General features: G+C 36.0%; 2 protein-coding genes across 4 annotated transcripts in view; one reads left to right on the top strand and one right to left on the bottom strand.

The window, feature by feature from the left end:
* Window positions 1-5,869: 5,869 nt before the first annotated feature.
* LOC128557689 (polyadenylate-binding protein 2-B-like) lies at window positions 5,870-9,924 on the top strand. Its single transcript, XM_053545650.1, has 3 exons — window positions 5,870-6,025; window positions 6,377-6,498; window positions 8,452-9,924. Exons 1-3 carry the CDS (start codon window positions 5,924-5,926, stop codon window positions 8,489-8,491), a joined length of 264 nt encoding a protein of 87 aa, XP_053401625.1. The 5' UTR covers window positions 5,870-5,923; the 3' UTR covers window positions 8,492-9,924.
* A 1,650-nt stretch (window positions 9,925-11,574) lies between these two features.
* Window positions 11,575-17,889, bottom strand: part of LOC123550531 (meckelin-like) — a 73,163-nt gene continuing 66,848 nt past the window's right edge. The window contains exons 21-22 of one of the 3 annotated variants that reach the window (XM_053545646.1): window positions 15,108-15,210; window positions 11,575-13,621 (exon numbers count right to left, since the gene is read on the bottom strand). In XM_053545646.1, coding sequence (XP_053401621.1) covers window positions 15,130-15,210 — 81 coding nt within the window. In that variant the 3' untranslated portion in view covers window positions 11,575-13,621; window positions 15,108-15,129. Of the gene's footprint in view, window positions 13,622-15,090; window positions 15,211-17,889 lie in introns of all 3 variants that reach the window. The other 2 variants (XM_053545647.1, XM_053545645.1) reach the window with 2 other exon arrangements.

The raw sequence follows: 17,889 nt of genomic DNA on the forward strand, positions 1-17,889 counted from the left end.
CCAGAATGATTACCTTGATAAAATCTAGGCCGAGTTCGAAAATGGGTCATCTGGGTTCAAAAACTAGGTCACTAGGTCAAATCGAAGAAAAACATAGTGTATGCAATAGAGGATGTATTTTTCAATTGATCTTCATGAAATTTGGTCAGAGTGATTGCCTTGATGAAATCTAGGTCGATTTTGAATATGGGTTATCTGAGGTCAAAAACTAGGTCACTAGGTCAAATTAAAGAAAAATCTTGTGTATGCGATAGAGAGTGTTTTTTTCAATTGATTTTTATCAGGGCCTCCTCTGGGTTTTTCATACTTGTCGCCAACCTTTTCGCCAATTTGAAAAAGTTGGAGCCACTTTAGAGCCATTTTTGAGCCAAAGTTCTGAGCCACTTTTATTTCCCTTAGTTGGCTGTCATAGTGTGCATAGAGAAATAAAATATTGTAAATAATTTCATTAGGAATAATAACAAGTTTTGAAGGTGCATTAGTTTATTGTAGAAGTAATTTTTATTTTTATAGCTCTTTGGTCAGAATTACCAATTTTTCAGGACTCATTTATTTTCGGAAAGGAAAATTCGGATTTTTTTCTATTCTAAAAGGTCGAGTTGAACACTTGTCTAATGATTTTTAAGAAGCCATGGTAGCAAGTGATATCTTCCAGCTTCTGAACATTGCAAAGAAATCAACCAGGTCCAGGATACAAATTGAGGTCGATGTGTTTTTGTTTTCGGATCCATCGTTAAAATCTTTTATGAAAACTGAGGAATTACAAAATTATCTTGCAAAAACTAACAAATTAAATGTATCTTTCGTACTTATTTAAAATTTGTCAGTCATACAACTGCATGCCACAAACATGTCGATCTTTTTTTTTTTTTTGTAAAAAATCGCAACACATAAAGTACACCGTAATCGGCGTTAATTTTGGTGAATTCTCGGCAGAGGTTAAACATACAAGCTGGCAGATGTTTTGATTACTGGTTAATCATCAATTCACACATTATTACGCAATTATCTTCTCAAAGTGTCAACCAACTTCAGTAGTCCAATTGTCAACACCGCCTAGACTGGTTATCGATTTTATTCACTACCAGCGTCTAGGTAAACACGTGTATCGGGAACCAATTATTGGGCCGCTTATATTACTACGGAAAAAACAAATGCCGAGGAAAAAAACTATGCGCCACTTATTTTCGCCAGTTCGCAAAATTTAGCGCCAAATTCTTAAAATTATCGCAAATGGCGACATTGGCGATCGACAGCGGAGGCCCTGTTTATGAAATTTGGTCAGGTTGATTGCCTTAATGAAATCTAGGTCGAATTTGTATATGGGTCATCTGAGGTCAAAAACTAGGTCACTTGGTCAAATCAAAGAAAAACCTTCTGTATGTGATAGAGGCTGTATTTTTCAGTTGATCTTCATGAATTTTGGTCAGAATGATTGCCTTGATAAAATGTAGGTCGAGTTTGAACATGGGTCATCTAGGGTCAAAAACTAGGTCATATCTAAGAAAATGCTTGTTTTATGGCAAGAGACCAATTTTTTGGTCCAATCTTAATGGATATTGGTCAGAATATTTGTTTCCATGAAATCACTAGGTCAAATATGTTTTACACTGTTATGGAGTGTTTCTTAGGTGAGTGACCTAGGGCCATCTTGGCCCTCTTGTTTATTATGCCCCCGAAGGGAGGCATATAGTTTTTGAACCGTCTGTCAGTCTGTCCGCAATTTTCGTGTCTGGTCCATATCTTTGTCACCGATGGATGGATTTTCAAATAACTTGGCATGAATGTGTACCACAGTAAGACGACGTGTCGCGCGCAAGGCCCAGGTCCGTAGCTCAAAGGTCAAGGTCACACTTAGACATTAAAGGATAGTGCATTGATGGGCGTGTCCGGTCCATATCTTTGTCATCGATGGATGGATTTTCAAATAACTTGGCATGAATGTGTACCATAGTAAGACGACGTGTCGCGCACAAGACCCAGGTCCGTAGCTCAAAGGTCAAGGTCACACTTAGACATTAAAGGATAGTGCATTGATGGGCGTGTCCGGTCCATATCTTTGTCATCGATGGATGGATATTCAAATAACTTGGCATGAATGTGTACCACAGTAAGACGACGTGTCGTGCGCAAGACCCAGGTCCGTAGCTCAAAGGTCAAGGTCACACTTTGACTTTAAAGGATAGTGCATTGATGGGCGTGTCCGGTCCATATCTTTGTCATCCATGGATGGATTTTCAAATAACTTGGCATGAATGTGTACCACAGTAAGACGACGTGTCGCGCGCAAGACCCAGGTCCTGGCTCAAAGGTCAAGGTCACACTTAGACGTTAAAGGTCATTTTTCATGATAGTGCATTGATGGTCGTGTCCGGTCCATATCTTTGTCATTCATGCATGGATTTTAAAATAACTACGCATGATTGTGTGACACAATAAGACGACGTGTCGCGCGCAAGACCCAGCTCTGTAGGTCAAAGGTCCTAAACTCTAACATCGGCCATAACTATTCATTCAAAGTGCCATCGGGGGCATGTGTCACCCTATGGAGACAGCTCTTGTTACTTCAAACATGCATAGAGATGTCTGTAAAACAAAATGTTATATGGTGCAAAAATTATGTATTTTAAGGTGTTAAAGTTCGGGCTAGTGAAATTGATGTCGGGCTTGGAAAATTTTTAATCTGGTAGCCCGAACGGGCTATTGGATTCAAATCTGAATTTTGTACACTGCAGCACGGTGTATCTTCACTAGACTGGGTCTGTAGCATCATTGTAAGGTCCCCTCCCAAACCTGTTCAAATGGTGGCACTCATACTCTTTTTAGGGAACACTAGAGCTAAATATAGAACTACCTTTAAACAATTTCTTCTCATGTATAGCTGGATATATCTTCATCAAACTTGGTTTGTCCCATCATTATAAGGTCATCTCCCAAAATGGGGGTACTGGTCCATTTAAGGGGCAGCTAGAGGTAAAGATAGAATTATGTCTCCCTCCCTCAGGGGGAGACATATTGTTTTTACCCTGTCCGTCCGTACGTCACACTTCATTTCCGATCAATAACTGGAGAACCATTTGATCTAGAACCTTCAAACTTCATAGGGTTGAAGGGCTGCTGGAGTAGATGACCCCTATTGTTTTTGGGGTCACTCCATCCAAGGTCAAGGTCGCAGGGGCCTGAACATTGATAACCATTTCCGATCAATAACTTGAGAACCTCTTGATCAAGAATGTTGAAACTTCATAGGATGATTGAACATGCAGAGTAGATGACCCATATCGATTTTGGGGTCACTCTGTTAAAAGTCAAGGTCACGGGAGCCTGAACAGTGACTTGAGAACCATTAGGCCAAGAGTGTTAAAACTTAGCGGGATGACTGGACATGCCAAGTAGATGATCCCTATTGCAGCCAACCATCAGTGTCTCTTTGACTTTCGCTCCTGACCCCTATTGACTTCTTGCCTATACAGTTGACATTATATTAAGAGACCGCCCAAGGGACTGCTAAAAAGTGGTCTCTTAATAAAATGGTTGTGTAATGAATTTCAGTCTAGGGAAGAGAAAAGTTATTTTTAACTGTTAATGTAACTAAAATCTGTTTTAAGATCGTGAACACTTTTCCAAGTTCACAAACCGTGAAAATTATAGCTGGATTGTGCGTCAGTTCGACTGTTACAAAGGTCAGTTGCATTCAGTCGGGCGCTAAACATACTCGCTTATTTCACAGGGGAAGAAATGCCCGGCGGGAATTTGGTACCCAGTTATTTAATAGATACTTTCGTCCAATATTTTACCTGTCGGGACTACATTAATGTGGTCGCAAGTTGTTTAATAAAAAAGCCATTTAATGGATTGAATTTATATACTGAATACGTTTGGGAGAGATTTTGACCGGTCGTTTAATAAAACAATCACTTAATAGCGGTGGCCGCAAGTACAGTATTGACTGTATAAAGAGACCTTGCAGAATACCCCCAGCCTGCTCCAGTTGTCTATTTGTGTTTATTCCAACCAATTTTAAAGATAGTGTTTGAACTGTTTGTCATCTACCTGTGGAAGTTTCAACACCTGGAGCATGTTATGGTCTTCTTCCAAAGTTGCACACACTAGCATGTTTAAACTCTAAAATCAGGTGTCAGCAATCAAGGGCCATCATGGCCCTTTTGTTTATAAAATACTTCGGTAGGGGCAATATGTGTGGGTAGGTAGATAAAAAATTCATGTCACATGTGTTAATGAAAGTTGCATGAAGACATATGTAATAAAAAGAGTTTAAATAGGAAGTTTTAGTTCAGGAAATGATGTTTTATACATGTTAGACTACTGACATAACATGATTACAGACCTTACACTGATCTTGAACTAAATAATTAGTCGTAATTGATCCCACTCTGTGTCTTGTTTCATTCCTATTTGATCGTCTTTAACTATACCATAGTTTCATATCATTTAATCACCAGCATTTTTCTTGATAAGACATGCACATCAACTCAGTGGTTCTCGCAAAATTTTTCTGGTATAAGAAATGTGTGAATATGCAACCTGGCAAGTGGTATCTGAGAAATTATTCTGTCTTGTTGAAGAGAAACATGCCATGTCAGGAACTCTCCAATCATTGTAGAACCATTTTATGCCCTGCTTGCTGTGGTCATATTTCATGGAATGATGATAGCCTAGTCACTAGATGACCCCTGTTGTGGGGTGTTGGTGGTGGAGGGGGTAACAAGTTCATTAGTCTATGTATTAGTGCTCTGTTTTCGGTAATAGGTATTAAATGACCTGAAGCATGTTGATAAGGTATTATTGAAACTATCCATATTACAACCACTGCAGTTTTTGGGGTCAAAACTTTTTTCAAAGACAACTCGTCATGCAGGACTAGTGACTTACAGATGTCACACTTCCTGCAACAGATACTAATCCAGCAATTTCCAGATGTCCTATTTTTTTCAGATGACACACATTTTCATTGTATTGAATACTGCAATTAAACATGATGAAACTGATGCGTAGTCTGTTTTATGTCATATGCATCATAGCAACACACAGGTACATGCAGTTAACATCTCGCTTCCTGTTCTATTTTGGATGCTTCATTAATGTGGAATCTGTAATAAACAGTCAATAAACTGTGACATTACGGCAGTGTTGTACGATTATTTCAGTCAGGATGGTCTGCTTAACTTGAACATTTATTAGCTCGACTATTCGAAGAATAGGGGAGCTATCCTCCTCGCCCCGGCATCAGCGCGAGCGTGAGCGTCACACAAATGTTGAAGTTTGCGTACCACCCCAAATATTTTCAAAGTCCATTGAGATATTGCTTTCATATTTTGCATACTTGTTTACCATCATGACCCCAGTCTGTCAGAAAGGAGGAGGCAACTCTATCAAGCATTTTGACTGAACTATAGCCCCTTTTTGACTTAGAATAAATGTTAAAGTTTGCGTACCACCCCAAATATTTTCAAAGTCCATTGAGATATTGCTTTCATATTTTGCATACTTGTTTACCATCATGGCCCCAGTCTGTAAAAAGGAGGAGGCAACTCTATCAAGCATTTTGACTGAATTATGGCCCCTTTTCGACTTAGAATATACTTATATTGATTATCAAGCACTGAAAATAGTCGAGCGCGCTGTCCACTGACAGCTCTTGTTGCATTACTGTTTTCTACTGGAAAAAATGCTCTCATCCTGCAGGACAACATAACAGAAAATTCCACTTGTCCTCAGGCTGTTTCTGCTCATCAGTAGGTACAAGTAGACAAGTATAAGTTGTGTTCAAGAAATGATTGTTTACATGTTAGACTACTGAATGATAATGATTACTTACTTGTGCTGATCTTGGGCAAACTATTTCATTATTTTTTCAGTGATCATAGTATGGTTACATAGATCTTAGTGTTAGTAACTATATATGGTATTTTGCAGGTTTGCCTATGTAGAGTTTGCAGATAAAGATTCCGTGGCAACAAGCTTAGCATTAGATGATTCATTATTTAGAGGCAGACAAATTAAGGTAAAACACATGGCATAATATACATTAACACAAATAAGGGATTGAGGAATCTTTCAGAAAATCTCATCAGCATTAATTTCCCAGTAACACAAGGTACATTGTACTTGATTTTTCCATCTGTTGTCTAGAGGGCTTTGGATGGAAGCAGTTTAAATCTATTCTGAAAAAGGAAATATGCATGAACATTTCCTGTTTCTGAGAAGCACAAAATAATTTAAAAATTAGGAGAGTAATTCTATGAACTTTTTTTTATCAGGAGCTCCTAGATTTCAGGAATATTGTTGATAGAAAACTGCTATAATAATATACTGCTCTTCTTATTAACCAAATGATTGGGTAAAATTTTGACAGGTTTTTGCAAAACGTACAAATAGACCTGGTATAAGCTCAACAAATCGTGGTAGATCTAGAGGACGTGGTCGAAGTAGAGGTGGTTTCTATGGTGGATATGCTCCAAGACCAAGAGGGAGGGGGTAAGTTATACATGCTTACTTTTAATACAGCAAATAAAGTATTGCAGTGGAATTTCAAATCAATGTATCTGAGTGAAACTAACACAAGCTATAATATAGCTACCAAGAGTTTCTAGAGTTTGAACTGTTCCTCATCCAGATGAGTCAAGAATATTTTAACAAAAGTTTGAGGTTTCCAGCATACCTTTAATGAGAATATTGTCTCATAGATGGGTGTAGGGTGCAGTATAATTTGGTGGGAATATTGTGTTTATGATTGGTGTTGGGTGCAGTATAATTTGGTAAGAACATTGCGTCAATGATAAGGTGTAGTGTGCAATATACATTTGATGATAAAATTCTCTCTATGATGGGTGTAGTGTACAGTATATGATGAGAATATTATCTCTATGGTGGGTGTAGTGTGCAGTAAATGATGAGAACATTGTCTCCAAGATGGGTGTAGTGTGCATTGTATGGTGAGTGTAGTGTGCAGTATATATAAAGAATATTGTCTCTGTGGTGGGTGTAGTGTGCAGTATATGAGAATATTGTCTATGGAGGGTGTAGTGTACAGTAAATGATGAGAATATTGCATGGCGAGTGTAGTGTGCAGAGTGTGGTGGGCATACTGTCTCTGTGGTGGGTGTAGGATGCAGTATATGGTGAGAATATTGTCTCTACGGTGGGTGTAGTGTGCAGTACTGTGAAATCATTAATATTCGTGGGAGACTAATTTTCGTGGATTTCGTGGTTGAGTCAATCCACGAAATTTAATCCCAATGAATAAGTAAAATTCCCATTCATTTTATGTTCAAAAGTGGAAATCCCTGAACTCATATCCTCACGAAATTGCCGTTTTGAACAAAACTACGAAATTTCATGCCCTCGAAATTAAATGATTTTACAGTATATGAGAATATTGTCTCTACAGTGGGTGTAGTGTGCAGTATATGAATAGACATTTGTGTTCTTCATGGGTGTAGTGTGGAGTATACATTGATACGGGTGTTATCTCTATGGTGGAGGTAGTGTGCAGCATAATTCGATGAGAATATAGTCTCTATGATGGGTGCAGTCTGCTATATAATTTGATATTAATTTTGTCTCAGTGATAGGTGAAGTGTGAATACTGTGTCAATGATTGGTGTTGTATGCAATATACATTGATGAGAATATTCTCTCTATGATTGGTGTACATCAAACTATGGTAAACAATTATAAAACACAAAATTAAAATGTCAATATCATTTTTTCTATGGTGCCTCAAATAAACGGATTTAATGAGACAGAATTAATACTTCAACACTGAAAAAATAAGGTCGAATCCTGTGTTTCTGTTTTGAATTTTGCTTACTTCATTTAAAAATAACCTTAGGGCAGATGTAAAACCTACCTAAATTTCTTCCACAATATATAATCTAGAGTAAAAGCAAAATAGAGAACTTTCACCGCATGTAACTCAGTATTTTTAAAGATGTGTAACTCTATCCCTTCTGTTTAAGAAGTAAATTCACTTTCAACACCAAGAAATCGCTTATCAAATTCATCTTTTTCCATTTTTGTACAAGAAATCAATAATAAGTCTTGAAAGAAGTAAAAAGTTTCTAGAAAAAAAGGAAAATAAGGGAAAAAAATGTGTTCCCAGTAGGGCTTGAACCTATACCCCACTAAGAATTGCAGTAAAAGTAGGTTTATGATAGGAATTGAATACTCTTCAAAAAGGAGGTTCTCTATTAGTGATTTAATACCTTAATGAGAATATTGTCTCTGGTGGGTGTAGTTTGTAGTATAAATTATTTGATGAGAATATTGTCTCTGATTTGTGTAGTGTGCAGTATACATAACATTGGAGAGAATATTATCTCTATGGTGGGTGTAGTGTGCAGTATAATTACTTTTCTGAGGTTGAAGTTATATTATAGTTATTCCTATATTGATATATAAAGTAGTAAACAATTTTTCTTGTTTCAGAAGATACAGACGGGCGTCACCTTACTACTCACCATACTGAAATAACCGACTGTGAATTCTTACCTCACTGATGCCAGTCTTGGTCCACACACAATCTATTTATATATTTGCAAAATACTGTTCAGCTGTTGAATTACATAAAATGTAGCTCTGCAGTTCTTTAAAGGGCATGTAGGTCTGCAGACCCTGATTCTGTAATTAATGCAGTATTCATTTGCTTGAGGAGTAGTATTTTGCAATGGATGACATGAGTTGATGAGGGATATATGTGTATGTTTGTAAATAGTGTGTCTTCAAAATAAAGACAAATTTTAGCAGGTCATTTAAATTGACAATTTTATGAGAGATTTTACTTTTATCTGTAAAATGTCATGTTGAACATACTAGATGAGGGCTTGGGTCCTAGTGATCTGATCCCATTTGGTGATCAGGTGTCTCTTTATCAAGTATCTGTGTTATGATCACCTTGTTGGGTATGTCTTTCCTACTAATGCAATTCTTTGATATGGAAATAAGATAGATCTCAACTAACTTCAGAATAAAAATAAAAGTCCCAGAAAGAAAAGCAGATTCCTGGAAATGTTTTACATCAAAATCATTTGATTTTTAGTGGGTTTTTTTGTGAGCTTGATTGTATTCCAGTATGGATATGGATTTATTTTGAGGTAAGTATGTTTATTTCTTTAACTATTATACAAAGAAAACTCTATATAGAAAAAGAAATAAATTAAATTTGGACATTACAACTGGAAAAGTGAGAACATTTCTTGTACACTGTCTAGTTGAATTTTGGCTTTTTTTTTCGCTTGCACATTCTGTAAAGCATGCATAGCTAAATTTGGATGCAAACTAGAATTTTCTAATCTTATCAAAACATGTAGAGACCATTTGCAATTTAAAGTGTATTAATTTAATACCAAAGATGTGTCAGAGACCATTTACGTTTATCATATGATAGACTTTGTTTAAGGTACGTTCTTCTAACTGCGTAAGAAAAGCACGACAGTTCAGCTTGGTATGCTTTACAAAGGGTGTAAAGAAAGTTTGTTCCAGTTGGACAAGTAAGTCAACACAGCAAAACATGGAAAGTAACATAGTTTTTCAATCATATTAATTATTATTTGTTGATGTAATGCTGCTGCAGAATTTTTAAATTTCAGATTTTCTAAACAGAGAAAATACAATTTATTATACTAAGTTGAGAATTTTTGACTGTTTTTGTATTGGTACACACTTGTCTTTACACCCTTTTGAACATAGCTTTTAATAAAATGACTTGAAAGTTTACCATTTCAGGCAAAATAGAAAAATATTGACTGAACAAAAAAAAAGAAAAAAATTGTAGAAATAAAAAAAAAAGAAATGAAATGTTGAAAGAAAGAAGATACTGTGAAGAATAACAATATGTAAAAATGGAAATCAAAAGAAATTGTTAAGATGATTAAAAAATAAAGTATACTGAAATAATTGAAATGTTGTCTTTTTTCATTTATTCAACTGCTGGTCAGATAAAACCATGTATAAGCCAATAATGTGCTTATATATCTAGGCAATTAACTGTTCAGAGGAGTGTATATATTAAAGAATGGCAAATCATAGCACAAGAAATATGCCCTGTAATTATACAGTGCTTAAGGGTATACGGGATAGCTTATAATTTCCCCGATTTCCGATTCAATGAAAATAAGTATGTTTTATAAAATATCAGTGAAAATATGTAGTCTACTCAAAACATTCAGATTTTATCAAAATTTCAAGTGATATTTATGCTCCCCCCTAGAAGGGTGAGCATATAGTTGCCGCTTTGTCCGTCCTTCCGTTTGTCTGTCACTTTTGTCCGGAGTATAACTTGAAAAGTATTAATGGCATTTGATTGAAACTTTGCATAATCCTAGAGGCCATTGGAACAAAGCGCATTGTCAGAGAATCATAACTCTACCTTACCTAATATTCGAATTATCTCCCTTTATCAAATAAGGCTTGTCTGGAGCATTACTTGAAAAGTATTAACGATAGAGGCCATTGATGGGAAGTGCAGTGTCGAAGAACCATAACTCTACCGAGTTCTTGAATTATCTCCCTTTATTCAATTTTATTATCTCCATTTTTTTGATGTCTTAATTCTCATTCCCCATATTGGGACAAGCACATGCATCGGGGAGCATCATTCGGTTTTACAGTTTCCTTGTTCTCCTCTAGCCATTGTTTATTTGCGCCCTGATTTAGTCAGTATAAGATGACTTTGGCCATTTTACGATTATTAGCCATAAAAGCTGCAATTTAAACATGCATCCAAGAAAATTTTACATTAAATCAGAAGAATAAGGGATACTCTCTTCAATAAAGCCAGCTTACTAATTTCTGTCAAAAGTGTATAACTCACTGTACATTGCATTGCTGCTGTTAGGGGTATGGTAGAGGAAGATGGTTGATGTACTTTTTATAAGCCCGTTTGAAAAACGGGATGTATTATGGGAACGCCCCTGGCGGGCGGGTGGCGTCCACAGACTGTCTGGAACATATCTTCTTCATGCATGGAGAGATTTTGATGAAACTTGGCACAATTGTTCACCATCACGAGACTGAGTGGCATGCGCAAGAACCAGGTCTAAGGTCAAAGGATACAAGAATGAACACTTTGTCCGGAGCATTTCTTCATGCATGGAGGGATTTTGATATAACTTGGCACAAATGTTCACCACTGTGAGACAGAGTATCAGGCACAAGAACTAGGTCTAAGGTCAAGGTCACTTGGAGGCCAAAGGTCAGATATAAGAATGACTGTCACTTTTCTGTAGTACAACATGCCTGGTGTGTCATCGTTTGTTATCTAGTTCTATAGCTAAATTATGGCAAAAAGAAGATACATTTCACTATGTCGACACCATATTGTATGCATTTCTTAATCAGATACAGAATTTGAAGTCAGTTTGTATTATGGTGACAATTTTAAAGTGTGAACTAGCAAAAATTGTTCTATTATATAATGTTCTAAAGATATTTAATGATCCAGATGTGTTAAGGTTCTTGTTTATCATACACAGAGCCATAAGACTGTCCATACAATATTTTAGTTTGGATTAGACCTACCTACCAGACAAGATATAAAACAGGAAGTTAAAATTCTTACATTCACTTTTATTATATCATTGTTATCATACGTACAAAAATATGTTTGAAAATAAATAGAATTATATTTACAGAAACATTTCAAAAAAAAAACAAAACTTTCGAGATTTTTTTATTCTAGTTGTTATTTAACATATAAATACAAACTAGGAATATCATCACGCTTTGTTTATACAAACCTTCATCAAATAACGTACATGATTCAAACTGGACGGAATGAAGAACTGATATGTTCTATGATAAAATTAAAATACATGTAACAACAATATCTGTAAAACCCTTTGAGCTACTCATTCACAATAATTATTGTACTTGGAAAAACTGTGCAAATTTCACCCAGTACTCTTTGAAAAATATTCTGTCAGCTACAAGCTTTGTGGAGAATGAATAATAAAAAAAAAATTAAGTAAAATAGGAAGAAAATTTGAAAGGAAATACCGGTATTGTATTTTGTCACTTACCAATCCTCGGTATGCACTTGCAGTGGTCTAAGTAGCAGTCTATAACTGCATTTTGTCATATTTTATACAGAGTGCCACATCTACTGTTGATAAAAGTTGTTAGGACGAAGATTTCAAGATTTTGTAAAAAAAGTACTTGAAAAGTCCTTGAATTTTGTCTCAGATGTTCTGTATGAACCAGAAAACAACAGGGGTCACCAGGCATTCATCCGATGAAGATGGATAGCCATAGGCCCAAGCTCTCCCCAGTAAATGATCAGAAACTGTTTTCAATGACTGTGACCCTTGAGGTACTGACCCAAACGTGACTACAGGCAAATATCCCATGAAAACTCTGTCTGAAAGTCCAAAACTGCCTCAGATACAGTTCAGAACCATTTTCAGTTTCAAGCTCACTTTAACCTTGGACCTACTGAACCCAAAAGCAAAAGGGGATCATCTATTGACTACAGGCAAGAATTCTACGAAGTTAAAAAGCATAAGGCACATTTGTTATTTAGTTAAGTGGAAATTATTTTCAGCCTAAAAGTTTCTGTGATGTTGACAACTGACCCCCAAAACAACACAATAAGGGTCATGTACTGACCACAAGCAATCATATCATGAAGTTTAAACCATTGTGGGACTAAGCATTAACTAGTAATTGATCAGAAACCTAAAGTAACAGTCTATTGACCAACTGCCAAGCAATGAGCAAAACAGTGCATGAAAAAGGAGAGCATAAAAAGAAAGTTGGTACTTAATAAACCCATCTAAAACATTACTTTTGTTCATCACTTCAATACAATAATAGCTTTCACAACTGACTTGAGACTTTCCAAAAAAAAGATTGTGAATAAGTGAGACACTTTTAATATGCGCCAATAAAATAATATAAATAAACATAATAAAATTCATTTCACAAATCGCTTATTTTTTCGTTAATCGTTCACAGGTACATTTAATTTACGGTCACTAGTCATTGAACAGTTACACAGTATAGTCAGAGCAATACTGACTGTTACAAAAAATTGTTCTGTTTGTTGAATAGAGTTTTCCCTCATTAAGGTGAATCAATCAAACAAACAATGATTTCCTAGTACTTACATTTTTTTTTTGGTAAAGAAAAAACACACACATAAATTGGCACTCTGCAGGGTTAAACTGCGTATTGATCAGAAATTTTTGTTAACAGATTCCTCACACTTATTTCAAACAACTATAAAGAAATGAGTTTCAACTTAGCTCAATCCACACCATACACTTTTCTTATAATAAACACTTTGGAAGTTCATATCCCACAGATACTAAATTCCATTCGCTGTTAACTAAAGATAAGAGGTATCAAATCCACATAACAATATTAAAACTTTCTCAAGCATATGCCAGTAGTTCGATTCCAGCTTAATTATTTTCATATTTTAAGGAACAGGGTCTTGGTCTTTTCCTAATAAAGATACAGGTCTGCACTGCACTTGTCAAGTCTGAAGCGCTACGTATTTATACTATGCTATATATTTCTAAATAAGGAAACGTTCATCAACAAGTGTCTTCTTGGCTAAGTTTTTCTGGCCACCACCGTCTCGAGCAGTACATACACACTGAAAATAGAAAATGATAAATTCTCTCTTACGTCCATTTAAATGACTACCCTACATAAAAAGTAAGCAATTGTTTGTGTATTCTTACGTATGTATAATGCTGAAATGATTAATAACCTTATCCAATAGAATTTAACAAAAGCGACTGCCTTGGACAAAGTCTGCTAAATATCTTCATGATCCGATTGTTCAACGGAAACTTTAATTAAATCTAAGCGAGATGTACAGGCAAAATGAAAAAGTTTAAAAGTATTTTTGTATCATTTCTGTGTAAAAAGTTGCCTAGCTTGAGGTGACTTTGCAGAAAGATTGACAGCAATATCATGTAATTTTGTACTGAAATATTTGTCGATAATCAAGTTAAACTTATTTTACAGGGCTATAAATACATGATATATATTACTTTTCACCATATAGAAATATATTGACTAGAGAGGTAATTCTTTAACACTTCAATGTGCATGTAACTGTAGTCTGATTTTCAGGTTATTGAATTGTAAATGATTAAACAAACCATTATGAACTGAAAAAAAAAAGATTGGAAACAAACACAGATTAATACAAACATAAAATAACACTGTAATCTGTTAATGCACACCAGGACATTCTAGTCCAATGTGTTGGTATTTCCAGAGGGAATTATTTTAAAATGCTGACAAGAAACAGAATTTTATTTTAGTAATTTTACAGTACAATTTTCATCTTATAATTTCCTTACTTTCATCAAAAGCTCTTGCTTTTTGTTTTTTCTTTGCAGAAATCTTCCAGTGTGTCAATGAACTTGGTCTTACTGACATGATTGTATTGCTGTTTTATCAGAAGATATATAATTGGAAGCTACAAATTTTGATAAAGATGTCAAAATAGTCTTCTACAATAAAACCTGAATTCCTTCAAAATACTTTTATGTTCATTAAGGAATGAGACTAAAGTACAAGGATGCATAATTCTGTTATGTTGGCTGATCTTTAAAAAATGTCATGTACATCTACACTTCACAGTGATTTCACATTTATAAAATCTGTAAAAAGATCCTTTGGAAGCAAAGAATGCAACCAAGAAGAATAATAGCAGACTCAGTTTGATCGAGTCTGTTCATGAGAGGTAATGAAATGTGCAACACCTCTCACGCCCCCTAGCATCGGCTTAAGCGGAACTCTATTACACATATGTTGAATGGACTCCGTGATCTCAAGTTTCATTGAAACTGGAAGAAATATGTGCCACTTTCAGGCACCAATACTGCAGTAATTTATCTATGTCCAATGATAATACTTGTTTAATACCTCAAATCAGACACATCTTTTTTATGGAGATTATGTGTATGAAGTTTGATTGGATTACAACTGTTGAAAGTTGAGGCTTGAAATGTAGGCCTATATCTTAAAACTCTGTTTCCCTTTCATCAACAAGTTAGTGAAAGAACTGCTATAACAGGGAACTTCTATTTCAACTAAAACAAAAATCACTTGTGAAGTAAACTTGCAGTAAAATCAAAACTAATATGTTTAGATCAGGAACCGCTCATCCACCAGAGTTTTTTTGCTAAGATTTTTGCGTCCACCTCCATCTCTGCCAATACACATCATCTGTTGATGTCAAACACAATTAATTCTTACATACAATATGCATTTAAACCATCAGGCATAAACAGTTGAATCTCATCAACTCAAACACTGTCAAATCCTATAGATTTGAGTCTAAGTAACTCAAAAAACATTAATATTTCAGTCATTCCAACTCCATGGTTCATTATGTTTGCATTGGGTTTAAGGCCATTTTTCAACAGTATTTCAGTTATTTAATGGCGGGCAGTTAACCTAACCTTAAACCAGTATTCCTGGATTCTGTACCAGTACAAACCTGTTCTCTGCAAGTATATGCCAACTTCCCCACATGAATCAGAGTGGAGGATAATTGTTTTCAGACACATTGTCTTTTCTCAAATTGTCACGGAGAACATGCACCTCACCTGGGGATTTAACTCGCGACCCAGAGATCCATAGATCTGCACTCTCCCTACTGAGCTAAGCATATTGTGTTCAAGTACTAAATATCAAATGTATTTTAAAACATTTCACTCCTGAAAAATTCAATTACAAAGAGTGTTAGGGGAGCCATGGAAATTACTGTCTATTTATGTTTGAAGACCCACATATTTCAAAGAAATTGTTGTAACAGTTACATGAAAGCTAATTAAAAGAGGGCCATAATGGCTCTAAAGACGCTAACCTTACTGTAACCTTTTGACCTTATGTATGTCCAGATATAATGTATAACTAAATTCAACAATTTTGTTCAAGGTGTAAAACTATTTATCCTGAAATATGATAAACAGGACCCTGGACAGAAAGAGGAAGTAAAGTAGAACCGTTTGCACAAACTTGGTTACTTTTCACCAAGTTTAGCAAACATCCATCAAGCATTTGCAACTTCATGAGAAGTTGTTTTAAGGTTCTAATGGCTCCCTGGTGCAGTCAAGCAGAACCACTTGAAGAAAGTCCATACAAGGATGCTACAGTGACAATTTTGTAAATACAATAACTGCTTCAAGTCATTTAATATTTTTATCTTATTCTTAGCTCTGGCAGCCTCTACAAGGGGCCTGAATAAACTTGAAAGAGGTTCACATAACGATGCTACACACTGAGTTTGGTGAAGATTAATAAATTGTTCCATGAGAAGAAATCATTTTCAGCTTTCGTTTACATATTTAGCACTTGCAGCCCCTAAAAGGGGCGAAGGGTAACCATTTGTACAAACTTTAGAGAGGTCCATCCAAGAATGTGCAGACAAAGTTTGGCGGAGTTCCACCAACTGTTCATTAGAAGAAATCATTTAAAGGTTTTTTCTATTTTTAGCCCTGGCAGTCAAGCAGGACAAAATACAGACAAGACCATACATACATGTAGACGCTAACAGCCAAGTTTTTTTGTTCTAATCTTAGCTCTGCCAGTCCTTGAAAGGGAACAAGCAGACCCATTTGAACAACTTGGGAGAGGTCTATGCCAGGATGCTACCATCCAAGTTTAGTCTAACTTTGACCAATACTTTCAGAGGACAAGATTTGATACAGGATGACGGACAATGTATGACAGACCATCCATCTATACTGATAGCTCACCTTGATCAAAGTTCAGGTGAGCTAAAAGCACAACCAAAGTGTTTTAAGCATACAGAAGATCACAGCAAGATTTAGAGAACCAAACCCAAAACCAGCAAAACACAAAATAACAAAAGCTGTTTGTGTAACACATATGTTCCCCTTGATGGCCTGTCGAAGGAAACTTGGTAAGTTATTTTCAGTCTAGAGTAAACTGTGATATTTGCAGTACCATAGATCAGATAACTACTGACAACAGGATGTCTTCCTCTACAGTTCATGTACAAGCATTTTTCACTTTTCATTAGAAAACTGTTCTCAGCATTACCGCCATTGTGGCCTTGGCTAAATGATAAAAAAAAAAACAGTAAGAATTTCAGAACCCAGTTATTCACTGGAAATTGTTACCAGTCTCAAGGTCATTGTGACCTTGACCTTACTCATATTTGTACTAAAAACAATAGGCAGCATTTAATGATTTAATGAATAAAGATACAGAAATATCTGATTGGATTTGGGGGGTGTGTGTGTGTAGGGGGAGGGGGGGGGCACCAGTTTAGAACGAAAGCGTCACTGGCAAGGTGGTTCGCACCGAGTGGGGATAGGTACGAAAAGGGACCTGCCGCTCGTGTTAAGTAAGTCGGGGGATCTCCCCCCTGGAAATTTTTTAAACATGGAATAATATGAAATGGTGGGCTCTGATCCATTTTTTGGACAAAATTTTAAGAAACGGGTGGGAGTACTCCCCTCTTTTTAAGGGGGCATGTCAGGGTGTCTCCCCATAGAACATTTTGAAATGTAGGTATGAAATGGTGGATATCTGGTGCATTTTTGGGTCTAAATTTTAGGGAACTGGAATGAGTAATCCCCTCTTTTTTTATGGGGTCAGAGGGGTCTCCCCCTTGAAAAGTTTGAAATATAGGTAGGAAATGGTGGGAGCTGGTTCTTTTTTGGGTACTGGTGTGAACACCTCTCTTTTTATGGAGGATCAAGGGGGTCTCCCCCTGGAAAATTTTGAAATACAGGCAGGAAATGGTGGCCTCTGGTGCATTTTCGGGTCTAAATTTTAAGGAACGGGAGAGCGTACTCCCGTCTTTTTACAGGGCGTCTTTTTCTAGAAATTTTTAAAATAAAGGTATGGTACGGTGGTCTCTGGTGACCTTCA

The sequence above is a fragment of the Mercenaria mercenaria genome, chromosome 6, assembly GCF_021730395.1.
Source record: "Mercenaria mercenaria strain notata chromosome 6, MADL_Memer_1, whole genome shotgun sequence".
NCBI classification, from domain to species: Eukaryota; Metazoa; Mollusca; class Bivalvia; order Venerida; family Veneridae; genus Mercenaria; species Mercenaria mercenaria.